The sequence below is a fragment of the Clytia hemisphaerica genome, unplaced genomic scaffold (assembly GCF_902728285.1).
Source record: "Clytia hemisphaerica strain Z4C2 unplaced genomic scaffold, Clytia hemisphaerica genome assembly, whole genome shotgun sequence".
Taxonomy (NCBI): domain Eukaryota; kingdom Metazoa; phylum Cnidaria; class Hydrozoa; order Leptothecata; family Clytiidae; genus Clytia; species Clytia hemisphaerica.
In genome coordinates, this window is record NW_027104060.1 from 1,515,510 (window position 1) to 1,532,818 (window position 17,309).

General features: G+C 35.3%; 3 protein-coding genes across 3 annotated transcripts; 2 read left to right on the forward strand and 1 right to left on the reverse strand.

Moving 5' to 3' along the window:
- The first annotated feature begins 885 nt into the window (after positions 1–885).
- Positions 886–2,677, forward strand: LOC136812375 (uncharacterized). The gene is made up of 4 exons (XM_067068871.1): positions 886–1,371; positions 2,070–2,156; positions 2,423–2,509; positions 2,594–2,677. Exons 1-4 carry the CDS (start codon positions 928–930, stop codon positions 2,675–2,677), a joined length of 702 nt encoding a protein of 233 aa, XP_066924972.1. The 5' UTR covers positions 886–927.
- A 2,857-nt stretch (positions 2,678–5,534) lies between these two features.
- LOC136812392 (uncharacterized) lies at positions 5,535–8,580 on the forward strand. Its single transcript, XM_067068881.1, has 4 exons — positions 5,535–5,739; positions 6,415–6,669; positions 6,776–6,851; positions 7,471–8,580. Exons 1-4 carry the CDS (start codon positions 5,545–5,547, stop codon positions 8,508–8,510), a joined length of 1,566 nt encoding a protein of 521 aa, XP_066924982.1. The 5' UTR covers positions 5,535–5,544; the 3' UTR covers positions 8,511–8,580.
- A 2,739-nt stretch (positions 8,581–11,319) lies between these two features.
- Positions 11,320–13,297, reverse strand: LOC136812376 (bifunctional 3'-5' exonuclease/ATP-dependent helicase WRN-like). The gene is made up of 2 exons (XM_067068872.1): positions 12,979–13,297; positions 11,320–12,550 (listed from the first exon to the last, which is right to left on the reverse strand). The coding sequence occupies exons 1-2, from the start codon at positions 13,266–13,268 to the stop codon at positions 11,320–11,322; spliced, it is 1,521 nt and encodes a 506-aa protein (XP_066924973.1). The 5' UTR covers positions 13,269–13,297.
- Positions 13,298–17,309: the final 4,012 nt, after the last annotated feature.

The following is a 17,309-nucleotide window of genomic DNA, read 5'->3' on the forward strand; positions in this document are numbered from 1 at the left end:
CGCTTAAGACGAATGTTTGGGAAATCTAAAAAAACTTTTGTAAGGATGATAAGTTTTTTGAATATCAAGGTTTGTGATGAACTGATTGACACTGCTAAAGTTTCAGAACTTTGTTGGAACTGATTCAGTTACAGTCAGTTACCTCTACATTGTGACACATTGTGTTTTCAGAAACAGGTATGCAGTTGGTAGATGTTAATTGATGAATTTTATAAGCTGATACTGAACACAAAAGTCTGACTGTTCAATCTATTCGCCATAGTTTTATTAAAAAATCAAAATTCATTTTATAGTAAAAGCTTTTCGGCTAAGCCATCGTCAGTACAAACATAATGGTAAAAAATCACAAATTTCTGTCAAAATTGTTGAAAAACTGCCTAATTATCTACAAATGAAAAATTTTTATTCATAAAAGCGCTATACAAAGGAATCGATAAAAATGTAAATGCATATAAAAATTATTCTTTAGGGTATATTCAAGTAATGCCATTTCTGAACAGTTGTAATTGTTTTGTTTCTAGTTGATTGTTAAGTGACAGTCCCATGGTAGCTATAAACCAAGCTTCTAGAAACTTTCTTTTTCTTATCGAATATGGGAGCTTTTAAGATACATCTCCAATCAAATTGATGGGTGGGGTTTTCTTTTAAATGCTTAGCAGGTTCTGAGTTATGGTTAACATTATCGTGTTCGGCCCATCCAGTTGCAACATTTCACTTCCTTTGTATAGCGCTTTTATAAATAAAATTTTTTTATTTGTAGATAATTAGGCAGTAATTTCAACAATTTTGACAGCAATTTGTGATTTTTTACCATTATGTTTGTACTGACGATGGCTTAGCCGAAAAGCTTTTACTATAAAATGAATTTTGATTTTTTAATAAAAGTCTGACTGTAAAATCGCATATGGCTACTTGGTAAAAATCAATATGGAATCCTCAAAGCATCAACCAAAGCCAGAGAGAAGGAAAAAGAAGAAAGACCCATCACTAGAACTTTGTTTTATATGTGACAAACCATCTGATGTCAACTATGTTACGTTGGCAAATAAACCTTTCTATACTGCTCTCTGCAAAGTAGTAAAAAAGCCATGGTCTTCAGCTTGGAAACCTTCTTCAAGAGCTTGTAAGAAGTGTGCAGATTCAGTGGTGAACCTTCAAAAGGCTAAGATGAAGTGGGGATTGATAGAAGAACAAATCCAATCAAATTGTATGAAAACTCTCCTTAAACATCAGCAAGATGATTGCTGCTCTACAAGCAAAAGAACAGGTTCTCCTTTGTCATCACCAGCATCCACCAGTTCTGGAGCTAAATACACACCATCCAAGCCACGACCAAGAAAGAGATTAGCTTTTGAGAATGTCACAAACAATGTATGTAACACTCTTATTTGTACTGTTTTTAATCTTTAATCCTATTGAGGCTTGGCCTTTTTGAAGTGGGGGACTAATCATCTCCTCTTTGTAAGATCTCTTGGAATGTAATTTGATTGGATTATACATATACATGCTAAAGTTCAAATGACCAAATTTTCGATGATGTCAACATTTCATTTTTACAATTTTGATAATTTCATTCACAATAGCTATATCTTTAGCGTGTTACATCTCCTGATGAAGGTGTGATATTTTAATTCTGTTTTGAAATTCTGGTAGCCAAAAGAATTCCTCAAGAACATTTTAATCAGGTTTGGAACATTTCCAAGTCCCAAGACCCAAAAATGGGGTACCAAAGTCTCCGACCATTTTACCTACACAAACTCCTTTGTTACTTGTTACTGGTTAAAAGAAAAAATTGCGTTTTGTGAAAGAGCTCAAAATGTATTCCACATCATTGATGATGATAGGCTTTGAATTTTGAATTCCTTTTGAATACATTTCGTATTCCATTTAAAATGGAAAGGGTTGAACAACAAAAACAATTTCTTTCACCGAAGAACTGATATTTTTTACATGTTTGATGTGAAACATAAACAACCTTGACTTTTTTCGTTTTCTCAAAAGTTTTGTTTAACATCCATGTTTGATATAAAGCATTCATTTGTTAAAAAACCATTTTCAACATTTTTCAGAACTCAAACCGAGAATGTGAGTTATCAGAAAATTGTCACATCGTTATTCCAACCCCTTCAAGAAAGATAATCTCCACAACTGAAATGGTACAAAATGAGTATAATGAAAAAGCTGTTACTTTTCTTTAAAAAATGTTGATCAATGTTCAAGACAATATTCACAAATCAAGCCAATTTTTGAACTCTTGAATTTCTATTTTGAGATTTGGATTTAGTGTGATGTCACCAAGCGTGCCTGTCTTAGGTATTGATTTTTCTTTCTCATTTTCAGGTCTACGTTTATGCTGGTCGTTTTTCAATTATCTATATAATAATTGGATGATTTTTCTTGTTTGCTCTTACTGACTTTTTAGAATTCAAAACTAGTGGCATCTTCAATCAGAAGCCGAATTCCGATTCTACAGACGCCACCAAGGAATGTTGACTTCACCCCTGAAATGGTAATCAATAAAACGTTTTTATTGAACGATAAGTTTGATTGCTATTTTCCAACAGTATTGCATAATGTTTTATTTATTTTTTAGAATTCAAACAAAGAATTAGAAGCAGTTCATGCAAACAAAAGATTGTTTTCAATGTTTACACCAAAGAAAAATCAACCACCATGATGCAATGGTCCGAGAGGTATATTTCTCCTGAGCCATGAGACTTGATTTTAAGTTATTGTATCATTTGATTTTGCTACCTTGTATTCATGAAGGGAATGTTTTTTTGGTTAAAAACTTAATCATTCACCGAGAGCTTCTCAGGATATTAGCATGTCTTCAAAACTACTAAAGCCCACACTTTATTAAGCGTGCACTCCCTTTTGCGTTAATGTGGAAACCATGTCAGCATAATTAGACTAATTCCCTTGAGGGCGGTTTCCACTTTAAGAAATTGAGAGGGCACACTTAAAGTGAATGGACTTTAAGTTTCCTTATCAAAAGCTACTAGCCGGTATCTGGCGTCGTATGCTGGTTAAGCTGTAGCTGAACGCACTAAAAATCCTTTGGATGTTGAAGGTGGCTTAAAAAAAGCACAATCAAATAAAGAAAAAGAAATCTCCTCGAAGGACTTTCATTTAAAATGCATAATTTCCTTATAATTTCTCAAGCGTTAACTTTTGCAACAAAAGCCACTGTCCAAACTCATAGCCTTTTTTACAAATAGTGGCTGTAACTTTAATTTTCTTTAGAGCTCAAACCGAAGTCCTAGGATAACATCTTCAAGCAGAAGTCAGATTCCAATTCCAACGTCACCAAAGAATGTAGAATGCACCGCCGTAATGGTAAGATATGATTCAATCATGACTTGTGACTGCGGAAAAAAATAGTTAGAAAAATGGATTTTGTCAAAACACAATATGATATCACTCTTTTAAACAGTAACTAAATTCAATTTTCAAGAAAATGTAAGGTATTTGATAGGCCAACGGTGGGTGGTAACTACGAATGAGGAGAACGTTCATTTTTTCACTTTTTGTTACCATACGCCATTAACCTTTTTTCGTCTACAATAAATCCCAATTTTATTGCGACTTTGTGGCGTGGAATATCACTTTGTGTGTTAATCGAAATAACTGATGAAATGGGATACAATACATGACTATTGGTAAATATTGAAATCTAGAGCTGTATTTATGACGTTTTTGTTCATCTTTGTAGGACTCAAACAAAGAATGTCAAAGTGTCATTCCTATTCCAGCATCATCAAAGAAAATAGGTTACAAGCAAGTTATGGTAATGAAATCAAAATTATTTTGCTGACTGGGTGGGTCAAAAAATAACATGCTCTTTGTTATAGGGATTGTGTATTTTGGCTGGAGGGTCAAGTATTCTTAAAAAATTTCAAGAAAAAAACCTTGCGAATGATTTACCGTATGGTCTCTAAGAAAAATTTACGTGTATTTAAAAAATGCTTAAGCCTTAAGTTATAGATGCCTTGCTTCATACAGATAACTCTCGAATGCAATTTTCATCTTCCAGATTTCATCAATATCGAAGAACGGGAAGGTAAATATTACCATACTGACAGGCAAAATAGCAGATGTCGTGAAAAAAATTTCACGTAATGTTTTCAGAGGTAAGTATTCTTCGCAATTTCAACTGTACAAAATAGTGTGGGCCCATAAAGAGGCTGGTTTATGTGGAACCCATTAAAAGTCTTTTGCGCACGCCATAATAACCAAAAAGAACTTAAAGTAGCTTTCTGATAACTTTCTAAAGGACTTTTTTATAAAATGCATAATTTCCTCATAATTTCTCCAGCGCTACCTTTTGCAACACAATCTATGGACTATGTGCCATGGCGACGTTCTGGCTTTTTTTTTTTTTTATTTTGGTGGGAGAGAATGTCTTTCATTCTTTGAGTTATTGTTGGTGTTGCACGAGAATACTGAAAGTAAACGAAATACAGCGAATGAGATTGCTATTTCTTTGTTTACAGGATCAATCAAGGGCCTTGCTGAAGATCATTATGAGGAAATGAGAGACGTAGTAATCAAGAGGTGCCTATCGGAACTAGCTGAAATCGCATCTACTAACAATCCTTCAATACTAAGGTCCGTAAAAGGCTTAGAAATAAGTCGCCTAAGATTTGCAGATGTTGCTGAAGAGTTCTCCATTCGAATCCCAACACTTTGGAAATTGGTAACAACAATTTTAAAGAATGAAAACGTTGCCTCCGTACCTATCTGCAACTCCATCGTATTTGGCTACAATCAGCAATTGAGTGCCCTAGCACATAAAAATGGACTCTTTCTACGGCAATATGGAGCAAAGGAGGAGGTAGTGTCTTTTTCTTTACATTTTATTTCATTTTACTGGACAAACGAGCTCATCAATTGCATCGTCTTTTTAGTAAAAGAACTTTGTGATAAACGGTCGTACCTTGTACGTAGATTGTGATGTAAATTTCAATCTTAATTTTTTACCAGGCACTTTCTGTAATGAATGCGGTGAAAGTCACAACAAGTGCAAAGTCTGTACGGAAAAAACTTATTGAGCTTGGCAAAGAACACGACAAAGCAGTTTTGGAATGGAAAGCAAAAGTAAGCATTTGTTAACAAATCTAATGTAATGATGAAAGATCTACAATGCACGGGAGCAGAATTTAAATCATCTTGGTGTCACTATGGTAGCGAGGAGAGAGCAAATAGGGTTTATAAGACAAAATGTGGTATAATCTTTTTTTGTTACTTGTTTTGGTCGTTGTTGGACATTGCTTGGAGGTACCAAATTGCTGGAGACAACCTGAACATGAACCTGTCAACGAGACACATGACAACAGATAATCCAAATCATTCTTTCAGCTGGTTCAATTTATATGCCATAAGACTCAAAGTAACAGGTGAGCAACGCATAATATCAAGGCATTCAAATTCAGTTGTTATTTAAATCCCATTTACCGAGAGAAGTTATTTCCTGAACTAAAATTCAAAGCAGCAAGAAATTTCGATTTGTTTACAGGTTCACATTTAAGCAACGATCATGTGATGTTCTTATCAGATGTTCCTACGTACAAGTTTTTGCCTGGGAAAGCTGAAATAACAGAACTTCTAAAAGACTTTATAGTCTTGGTCTCAAGAATTTTGGTAAAACATATTAGAAATCTTCGTTCCATAAAGAGATGTATCATCTACCACATTCCACATCAATATTCCAAAGAAATGAGCGAAAAGACAGAACAGGTGAGATAAGTAATCTTTAAAGAGATAATCAGCTATTTTTTAAAAAGATGGCGATTAATTCGAATGAAAGCAATGTCAGGGTGGACCCCCTTTTTACGCCGATGGATTTGCGCAGCGTCGATGTTAGAAGAATTGACGTTCAAAAATCTGTTGACATCAGAGAAGCTTCTCCAGGGGAATACATCTGAATAAAAACTCGTTTTTGTGCACAAAATTATGATGCTATTTTGGCTGAAAAGTAAACTTTATTTTTGATAGGTTTTGCTGGAAACTTTGCTTGGCTGCTGATGGTTGGCTCAAGCCTCTACATAGAATAATGCTTATATGTTTATGTTAGTTTTTTACTGACTTGGAACCTCTGTTCAGTGAACAACACTGTTTTACCTTTGAATCCCCTTCTATTCATGATCCCTGGTCACTAGTCATTTATACGGTATAATTGGCACAAGTCCCGACATGACAGAAAGGTTCATAGAGGATATAAAAGGTGTTCATCTTCGGATTAACATGATCTCTAGAAACGAACCGAGTATTCTCGCAGCGTGGACTGCGCCAAATCATTTTATGCAAAATCCATGATCGGAAATGTGTTAGGGAAGAGGAATTGAATGTCTTATTACGAGGTAAGCAATTTTTTATTTCGACAAACAAATTATCGAGCATTTGTATTTTCAGGTACCTTTGGGCATATACGCATTGGACGAGAACACCAATAGCGAGATGATCGAAATTGAAGATAGGTTACAGGAAAGGTACACCAACATCGAAGACGATGCAAAACAATTCGTTTTTTTCGGCGGGGATCAATTAACCGAGGAGAGAGCACGCAATATGCAGTTTGCAAGGATGGACGGGAGAAATGAGAAAGAAAGATTACAGGGGTTGTGGCCAAAATTTGAAGATTGGCATGGTATCCGAACTGCCTACGAGGTAAAATCTACGAGCTTTACATAACAAAAAACATGCTAAGTTTTACCACATTATGAGCCAATTAGTTTAATTTTGACTATAAATGTGCAACCTTTTACACTTTTAGTCAACAATCAAAATGTTCACCACGAAGGACATAAAAGCTGAGGCAGGAACGTATAGAGCAAATGCTATCAAAACAGGTATATTTAATTTTTATATTTTTTGTATCAAATATAATACACATATACAGTTCTGAAACGTTTCTCTGCGATAGTTTGATTTTTCTGTGACGGCGGCCTTTTATTGCTAATTAATATTTTACCGTAGCACATTCCTCTCTTAGTGTCCCAGTCGGAACTATTTTCCTCAGTGGGAATGAAAATATCTATCGAAATCGCAATGGGGATAGGAAATTTATTATAGTTTTCTGCTCAAAAATTCCCATGATGATGGTTTTGGAGTGTAATTTGTCCATTCAATTTGCAATGGGGATCTAACCCTAACAGAGGGCTACACCGGGTCTTTTGTTTTTCCGGAAAAAAGAGCAATATAACTTAGATATAAGTATGCAACCCTGACAATCTGGTGGGACTTTGAAATTTTGGTTTTTCAGGTGAGTTAAATAGGTGGAACTAGACAACTCTAGATGGAAATTTTAGAGGATTTTTCAAAAATTTATCTTTTCGTAATTATAAGGTTTTTTGTTTCCTTTTTTCCGTCCAAAATCAACAAAGTGCCTTATATCATATTTTGCCTGAATTTATAAACTAAGGAGCCAAACTGAGAAAAAAAGAATAAATCCGTTCTTTCCAATTCCAGGAAATGCCAATGCATTGGGTGACGTGGAAAATAACTATCAAAAAGTCAAAGAGTTTTTCACCGTCGAAAGCGAGGCCCTCTTGGTATCAGCGTTTCTGAAACATGAAGGTCTCGATGACGTATCAGAGGTAGTTGTTCCAGAAGGCTTACAGGATTCAAAAGCAGAGCGACGATGGCTTCATGGTAAAGTTAAGAAGTTTCTGCAAGAAGTTGTCATGCCCACGTTTGTTGACCTCCAACAGGTAGTTGAACGAAAGGAGTTAATGAAATGTCGGAGTCCAGAGTGCACCAAATATTTTAAATACGCGGCCGTGAGAAACGCCCATGAATTGGAAATTCACAAATTGGAGATTGTCGAGAAAGAAGATGTGCAAACAGATGGCTTGTATGAGTACAGCTGTTCCAGACTTGCTCTTGGAATACTTCTTATGGATGCAGATGACTCAGTCAAAGAAGGAGATGGGCAAAGACTCTCATGCATATGGAATATCTTGACTTTCCTGTTTCGACTGAACAACAATCGAAAGTATGCCTTTCTTGGTTTAAGGCACAGAGCATGCGAATTGGCGCTCTTAAGTCCGCAACGCTGGCACCAATTAAAGTGGAATCGTTTCATCAACAAAGAAGGTGGTGTTGGGAAAAACATAAGCATCGATCTTCGCTTGGAGCACATCAACAAAGTGATGAAAGGTTTGATAAAATCACAAGGCCCTGCAAATATCAACGACGAGAGTGCTGAACTTATTTCGCACAGTATTCAGGGTATCGAAGACGTGGTAAATTCATACAAGGAAGATACCGCGTCTAAAAAGCGAAGTGGAGTCCACACGAACAAACATGTCAGGAAGATGTACAAAAGCGTATTTGAAGAAGTTCATTCCTCTTCTCGAAATTTTACGTTCACCCCAGGAAGACTTGTTGGTACGAAGAGTTCTTTTAAGCGAGTTTTCGATAAATTCGATATGGACAAACATTTTGCTTGGATTGAAAAAAAGAAACGTAAGTGGGACAACGAAAATGTATATTTTTACGGATTTTAGAACGTTTTGATTTTTTGTTGATTTTGAATACATTTTGAATTATATATATTTTAGACATTTATAATAAAGAGTCGACTCAATATCTATATTTTATATCATTTTTAATTATATATATTTTAGACATTTAAAATTAAATTGTAAATCTTATTTTGTAGTTTTGTAGAAATCAAAGAAAATTTTGTATTTTTTTGTGTGTGTGCGTGTGTGATAGACTATATATCACAGTTGAAAAAAACAACATTTAAAAGTAACTCTTTAAGTACTCTCGGGTACTTAATAGCCGTCCCCCCCCCGCTAATTAATTTTTCGAAAATTTTCCACCCAGGACATTCTTATTCCAACCCCCCCGCTTATTAATTTTTTGGAAAATGTTTTTGAAAGTACCCTTTTTTGTCCTAATTCAGCTGTATTAGCCTCCTTTTCAAAAAATTTCCACCCAGGACATTTTTATTCCAACCCCCCCGCTTATTAAGTTTTGAGATTTTTTCCAACCCCCCCGCTTATTCCAACCCCCCCCCGGCTATTAGGTACCCGAGAATACCTATCTTACCTTGGTTTTATGTAAGGGCCTTCTGCATAGGCAAAAGTACAGTAGGTACCTAGATTGGGCTCCAGTTCAGATCCATGAATTCTTTTTTACAATTATGATACCTTGGGTGTAACAATATGAATTTGATAAGAAAACATTTTGAAAAGAAACAAAAATTTAAAAGAAAATATTTTGGACCCCGTTGGACAATAGGCGCCTGGCATTTTCCAAAGAATTTGTGCTTCTTATTCCACCTGCGGTTTTGTAGCGGTGTTCTCGGTAGAAGATCCATCAGCTAAAAGTCACGAAAAAACCGTTTCTTAGAAATATTTCAGCCTCAACTAACATTAAAATGTGTAATCTCAGGTGCCTAATAAAAGAGGGGGTTTGAAAATTGTTCTTCTGTAAACCGCTCAAAACAGTGTACCTTAGCGAAGAAATTTTCGCTGGAAGAAATTTTTGCGGAATTTAATTTCGTGGTTGGAGAGAAATTTTTGTGTTCACAGTATGGGCCTTTGGTGATTTTTTATATTTTTTAAATTCTGAGTATATTCGTGCTTTGCGGAATTTAATTTCGTAGAAAATGAAATTGAATTACGCGGAAATTTCTTACCTTTGCGTAAATCTAAGCTAAAATCAGGCTGTTTAGAGAAAAAGAAGGGACCTTCCCTTCCTGACAGCTGAAAATATTTTCGAAAATTAAAAGGATCCAAAGGTCTAGGGGGGGGGCTAGAAAAAAACGAAAAATCAATAAGCGGGGCGTTTATTTGGCACCTGAGAGTAGCTGAAAAAAACAACATACTATGGAAGAAATTGGAAGAAAAGTACCAGACACGAGTAATCCCAGTTGACACAATAAATTTGATGTAAAGTTACTCATTATATAAATATTGAAATTATACAAAATTCATCGATAATCAATCTTGGGTTAGTTTCAAAGAACATCGTATTTCGAATAAAAAAAAATCTTTTTAATTACATGGTATGTCGCAAACTTATCGCAAATTTGCACTGGAGACGAAAAAGACTTCAACTATTTTCTTCCCGTATAGCATTTTAGCTTCTTCAAGTTTCGATTTGTAGGTGCCCTGAAGTATGTTGGAAGGGTAGAGTTTTAACTCTGAGTTTGACATGAGACTTAAGACTTAGACTTTAGATATGAGGATCCAAAAAGTTCAAAAACAGTCCAATAAGGCTCAGAATATAGCCTGGAAGTCTGCCTACCCCTCCCAAATTGAAATATTCGATTAAATTAAAGAGATAGCCCAAAATCATTTTTTCGCCGGAACTTTAAATCTTGAAAAACGTTCAAATAACCGAAATATATTTCAACCATGGTTGCAGGGTTATAGCGCCTTTTTGAGCCAGTTCCATAAATAAGTACTAGTAATAAATAAACACAAGAATAAAACATAGACTAAAACTTATCTAAAAATTATCTACTTGGGAAACAAAACGGCCAATAACTTCGATAAAATTTAAAGAAGGTGTTTATAGAGTGGAATGTCTTCAAAGTGAAAACTTTCAGAAAAAAAACTGGAAACAGTAGAAGGGCTACACCAACTTCGAGAGTAGAACTGTTTTAAAATAACTATATAACCTTATTAATTTAATGATTTCTAAAAATGTTCTCCCTGTGAAATATAAGAAAGTCAATGTCACTGAACTTTAATAGCTACAGTCAATACCTAATGGACATCAAATACATATTTCGAGAAAAATGATAATCAAAAAGAACGTAAATTAAAAAATAAAAACATTTTAAAAAGACATATCCAGTAAAATCAACCAAAATGAATAAAAGTGATTGATGATCAAGGGATCTTTTCCTTAAAAAATGGTTATTATAAAATGATTCTTGAAGCTTAAAGTGTGCAAGGGGCTCTCTACCCCTCCCGTTTTGACTATCCCCCATTTTGTTCATAGTTAAATTTTGCACATGATTGCAAAAATTAACCCTTGATTCTAATAATTTCAAAACTAAGAGGCTCTTCAGTAAGTTTACTAAAGACTTTTGGAAACAAAAACAAGCTTCGTTCCAAATTGTCACAAATTCTATTTCTTAATTCCTAACCCCTTTCTTTTGAAAACCATCCTCTCCCTTGTTGTTGTTAACCCCTTGTTTTATAAGGCAATTTTTCTGACCCGTCCGTTTTAATGATTTTTGGTAAGGCCATACCACCCCTTTCAGAAAGGGGGGTTCACACATGTTATTCACTTTGGTTCTGTTTCCCAAGTAGATAATTTTCAGATAACTAAAAAAAAATTTATTCAGTAATGTCACTCTCGCTCAATGTCTTCATCTTCTTCCTCAGTGCCACTACTGCTAGTATTACTCCAGCTGTTCTCATCGTTTGGACCCACAAGCCCTTCTACGTGTTCAGACAATATATCAACATCTTCTTTGTCTGGAGAATGACTATTTACATTTGCAGAGGTTGTAACGTTGTGTCCATACATTTCATGTATCATATCATTGATAATGTCTGTCAAGTATTCACTAGTAATATCTAAAACCCTACCTAGGTAAGCTGTCTCAATATATTCTAGCTTTTCTGCAATATCCTCTGCACGCCGTTCACCAACATTTAGGGATTCGATCAGTGCTGTTTTAAACGTACGCCTTTGGTTTTCAGAAACATCCCTGAGTTTCTCTTCTTCAGGTTCAATAACAGCCGCTTTGTCTGATCTATTTTTTTCACATTCATCACATTTACAGTTCTCACTACACACATTACAACACAGATGAGCAACACTGGGACTTTCACAAGATTCATTGAAAAGAGATAATAACAACTGCCTTCTACATTTACTTTCACTGTTGAGAATGTAAACCTTCAGGTCCGGGTCTCTGATACGGGCAAGGTCGTGAGATCGATAGCATAAGGTTGCTTCACTTTGATGGTTGTCTCTGCCTGCTCTTCCAACTTCCTGAACATATGATTCAATGTCACTTGGCAAACCGTAATGAAATACATATCGAATGTTTGGAATATTTACCCCCATCCCAAGGGCAGAAGTTGCAATTATGACTGAATAGTGGTAGCTGTCAGCTTGAACAAAATCTTTGAGCACATCATCTTTAATGTGCTCTAATGTTTGAGAGTGATACATGGCTACCGTTACTGAGTATTGATCTGTTGTCAGCAATTGCAACTTTGGTCTGAGAGCTATATAAACATCACCACACAGAGCAAAACTGCTGCAATATATGATTGTTTTATTGAAACTCCCATTTGATCTAATTTTCTCAAGAATAGGTTCCAAAATCTCAACGAAATGTTCTTCCCCTGCCACCTTTACTACATTTAATTTTACGTTTGGCTTATCAGGGGAGAACTTGATCAATTTTGCGTTCTTTAATTCCAATGTCCGGATAATACCTGTTCTGGTTTTACGGTTTGCTGTAGCTGTCAGACATATGATTGGCTTGCGATTAAAGTAGACTTTCAATTTTGCAATTTCACTGTACTGTTTCCTGAAGGCTTTTGACATACGAGATTGCTGACCCCTGAAAAGTGAAAGTGAAATTAAAAAATATAAGTTCATATATATTCATCATCAGTTCATATATTCATATGTTCCAGCCCAGCCCTGGTGTATTTCAAAAAAGATGAAAAAGACAAAGATAGATATCATTGTTATAGTTTTGTATTTTGGATCTTTTTGGGTATTATATACAAATTATCTTTCGATAAATGAACCATGACTGATTTTCAAAAAATTCACTCCCAGCCCATGACCCATCTAGTTTGAAACTGTCTAGAACGTATGACGTGTATGATCAATCTACTTATACATCATAATCCAATCATTTATAGCCATGCAAAAAAAGTAATTAATGATTGACAGTTGTATCGCAGGACTTAAAATATTATATCAAAGTAACAATTATCATTCTTTCAAAATTTCCAAAATTTGTAAAGTTTGATTACATACCACTTTATAACTAAATGAGCTTCATCAACAACAATCCCAACCAAGCGACTAGCAATAGATATAAGGGTTTCACGGTGACATTCCTCAAGTAGCATTTCTGGGGTGCTGTATATGAGATGGCAATCATCCAAGTCTGATAATTTTGTACCAATGGTCAACTTCTTGGCCTCCAGATTCAACTTTTTGGCTGACTGAATCTGATCAGCTGTTAAAGAGTTCAATGGGCTGACCACTATGCAACAATTTGTATCATCTGTAGCATTCAAATTTTTGTAGACCAATGGGGCCATTTGATAGATCAACGACTTTCCATAGCTGGTTGGAAACACACAGCAAGACAATCATTTCCACAGACAAAATGTTTGAGCACTTCTTCTTGTTGAGGTTTAAGCTTAAAATCTAAAATCAAACCCATGGTCTCGAGGGTTTTTTCTATAGCTTTATCCATATCCATTCTCCTCTTTTCACTATGATTTATTTTGTTTTGTTTATACCTGTATAAGATAAAAATAAAATCATTCCCTCCCCCCTCATCCCTCTCCCTATCATCACTGATCACTTTCGGTTTCAGCCGCCCTTTCGCTTTCGATTCAAGAAGGTGAATTTTTTTTGGGTCAGCTTGAGGCGCCATGTCAGGAAAATTTAGTTTTTGACTTTCCGGCGCACAACAAGATTCTTGTTGTAGAATTTTCCGCGGGAGGACTATTTTCCTCAGATGTATAATTTTCAAGCGCCTTTAGAGGTTTACCGTGCGCGTAAGAAAATTACGAACATCTGTTATCAGGTTAGATAAAAACGACTGAACCCCTTTTCCAAAAACTTACTTAAATGCTTGTTTTGACTTCTTGTGTGATTAGCAGATTCAGCATTATTCAGTAGAATCAGCAGTACCCAAAACTGAAGAATGTAAAAGGTTTGTACTTACAGTTTCAAAATCCTGCTGATGCTTGGTCACTACCATCAAAATGTATTTTGCCGCCTCCTTCTTTGAAAAGATTCACAAAAATTATAGCGGGAAAACTTGACGCGATTTGATTGGCTAGCTGAATCAGTACCAAACTACTATGAGTTGGTTGTACGGAAAAAGCAGCAAAGCGTCGCTTGTATACAGGATGTTCCGTCTGGTCTGTGAAATTGATAGAAAGGGTGTTTCCGGGACTTTTCGAAAATAATTATCATATGTAGTTTTGATTGCCCCTTTTGCTTGACATCTTTTGCTGAAGACCTATTAGTTTTAATACACCATTCGAAAGACAATAAAAAATAGTGACTTTTGACGTCGAGGCAGATATGCGCACTATTTCGCCCGCGCGTGCAGAGAGCGTTAAAATAGAAGGTAGCCGTTTTTTGTGTAAACAAACTAATTATTTTGGGATCTACAGGCAAATTGTACCATCTGCCTATAGTCGCGCGGCTGAGGTCGAAAAAAGTGGCTAGAAAATGATTTTCGTGATACACCTCTTAGATTCCACTTTTTTCGATGGAAACTCTCGAATTAGTATATGTAGATTCCAAAATCAAAAAGTTTCCACGATATTATCGTGCAAGTAACGAGTAAATGGCGATTTTTTGCGTTTCCAGGCAAAATTGCAAGGCCTGGAAATTCATGATTTTTGGGGGTCTTCAAATTAAAAAAAGACCTATATCACATGATAGAGCTCTTCAAACTGAGCAAAAAAGTGTATTACACCAAAGTCCCAACTTCTCTAGATCAAAAGTTATGGGCCTATTTGTGGTCAAAAAGGTGTTTAATTTTGCATAATTTAATGCAGATTGTGGGGAAATTCCCTGTTTTCCATCAGTTTTTTACCACAAATAGGCCAATAAATTTTGATCTAGAGAAGTTGGGACTTTGGTGTAATACACTTTTTTGCTCAGTTTGAAGAGCTCTATCATGTGATATAGGTTTTTTTTTAATTTGAAGACCCCCAAAAATCATGAATTTCCAGGCCTTGCAATTTTGCCTGGAAACGCAAAAAATCGCCAATTACTCGTTACTTGCACGATAATATCGTGGAAACTTTTTGATTTTGTAATCTACACATACTAATTCGCGAGTTTCCGTTGTTTTTTTTGGAATCTAAAATATGTATCACGAAATGAAACGTTTTTCGACCTCAGCCGCGCGACAAATCGATCAGCCTTTATATAAGCTTTCAAGATAAACCATAAAACTTATATGTGTCAGGCAGAGCAATTGACGCAAAAGTTGAAAAACCTTCAAAAATACGGAATTTCTTGAAACATGAATTTTGACTGTTTTCCACACAAACCATCCATTATACCCCTAAATTTAGAATACAGAGTCGTTATATATCACAGAAATATAAGTATTAACGTTATAAGATGTGTTAAAATAGTCAAAGAGTGAACAAAAGTCACTTATTCGTCAAAATCAAAAAATCCGCGAATATTCTACGGACCCTTATTTGCGATGAGATGTTGCTATAATATATAATCCAAAGTCGTAATATTTAGAATGCGCATTATTTTCCATGCGCGTTCTACATTCGCGTAGATGCGCGAAATACACTGTTCCGTTTCGGGGAAAAATCGGAATAACATAACAAAAACAATGTGAAATGAACACGAAACGAATAAGAAAATGGCTACCGAGTTAAATTTTGAAGACTTATTGGATTCACTACCTGGAAAAATCAGACAAGCTAAACGTAACCTATTCACCTACAATGAAAATCTCATGGAGTACTGGGCAAGGAGATTTGAAGACTACTTTAATGTACTAAATGTAGCTTTACAAAGATGTTTAGATCATCCTCAGCTTCAGGAGGTATGTGACGGCGAAGGAAAAACCATTAGTTTAAACCAATTTTTTTTCGGACACTTTGGTGTGATTTTCGGACAAATACGACGGTCTCAGGCAAAAATCATAGGGTGAAAATTAATGAAAATTTTAGCTTGAGAAAACGGAGACCTGTTGTATATTTTTGGAAAGCTCTCAAAAAATTAAGATTATCGATATATTGAGAGTATAGGTGATGTGATTTCTTTACATATCTCGAGATATTAATCCTTAAAAACAGTGTTTTTCAGTGTTTTTCAGCCAGAAACAGCTGTTTTGTCCAGTTTTTGAGCTTTCGGAAGCTCAATATCTCGAGTTAGGTACTGAAATCACCTATACTCGCAATATATCACTAATCTTAATTTTTTGAGAGCTTTCCAAAAATATACAACAGGTCTCCGTTTTCTCAAGCTAAAATTTTCATTAATTTTTCACCCTATGAATTTTGCCTGATACCGTCGTATTTGTTCGAAAATCACACCAAAGTGTCCGAAAAAAAAAATGGCAAGTTTTTTTGATTCCCCTACCCCTTAGCTTAATGTATAACAAGTGCTTTGACTAAAAAAATCGAGCGATTTTACAAATTTCACCCTACTACAAAGTGTATTATTTATCTTTGATTATTATAACATTATATTATAACAATTATTAAAGATATTCAAAGCACTCTTGCCACTTTCAATGAAAATATTGAAGCTGCTCAGTCAATAGCTATCCATGAAAGACTGTGTGTAAATGAACCTGCTACTGGTTTACCAGGTTGCCCAAGAAAAGATATATCACACGAAGAAGTTGGTCAGCTGTTTGAAATCTTCAACTGTTGGGACAGGAGGGGTACCAAGTCAGTGTACTGGACCATAGGGTACTAACTTGATTTTTGGATTTTTTTCCAAAAAATTAGACCACCACCCTTTTTAGTTTTTCACGGTCGGGGCTTTGACACCACCCTTTTAGTACACTGTACTAACTTTTTTTCACTGTCGGGGCTGCAAATTTTTTTCCATAAGCGATCAAAGACCTCCAATAGCGATCCAAGACCTTCAAAACTTTTTTGCCGCAATTTTTAGCTATCCAAGACCTGAATTAGCTATCCAAGACCTGCTTTTTTTGCCGCGCGGGTGCATTTAGCGATCCAAGACCTGAATTAACCATCCAAGACCTGCGAGACTTAGAAATTATTCATTTTCTAGCTATCCAAGACCTTCATCTGCAATCACGTCTGAAATTCGGTTCAAACCGGCTTTCATACTCAAAACAAATAACATAATTTAATAAATATGATAATATAAGTATGCAAACAAGAGAGAAAAACCTCTCGAAAAAGAAACACTTTTACTTTTAGTGAGAAAAGAAAGCTAACGATGGATGAGGAAAGTTGCAGAGAATTTTTATGTGATTATTTTGGTGAAGGTTTTACTTTGGAGTTGTTTAATAAATTTGACGAATCCTCTGAGATAAAGTTTAAATGTAATATTGCTTCAGAAGATGATGTGGTTAAATTTGTCGATTTCTACATGCAAGAGACAAA

Bases quoted from the DNA above. Each gene is read 5' to 3' on its own strand.
- LOC136812376 (XM_067068872.1), bottom strand. From the start codon at position 13,268: ATGGCCCCATTGGTCTACAAAAATTTGAATGCTACAGATGATACAAAT. The intron at 12,551-12,978 runs GTATGTAATCAA...TTCACTTTTCAG, and splicing joins GCTCATTTAGTTATAAAGTG to GGGTCAGCAATCTCGTATGT.
- LOC136812392 (XM_067068881.1), top strand. From the start codon at position 5,545: ATGTTCTTATCAGATGTTCCTACGTACAAGTTTTTGCCTGGGAAAGCT. The intron at 5,740-6,414 runs GTGAGATAAGTA...TTGTATTTTCAG, and splicing joins TGAGCGAAAAGACAGAACAG to GTACCTTTGGGCATATACGC. The intron at 6,670-6,775 runs GTAAAATCTACG...TTACACTTTTAG, and splicing joins GTATCCGAACTGCCTACGAG to TCAACAATCAAAATGTTCAC.
- LOC136812375 (XM_067068871.1), top strand. From the start codon at position 928: ATGGAATCCTCAAAGCATCAACCAAAGCCAGAGAGAAGGAAAAAGAAG. The intron at 1,372-2,069 runs GTATGTAACACT...AACATTTTTCAG, and splicing joins TTGAGAATGTCACAAACAAT to AACTCAAACCGAGAATGTGA. The intron at 2,510-2,593 runs GTAATCAATAAA...TTTATTTTTTAG, and splicing joins TTGACTTCACCCCTGAAATG to AATTCAAACAAAGAATTAGA.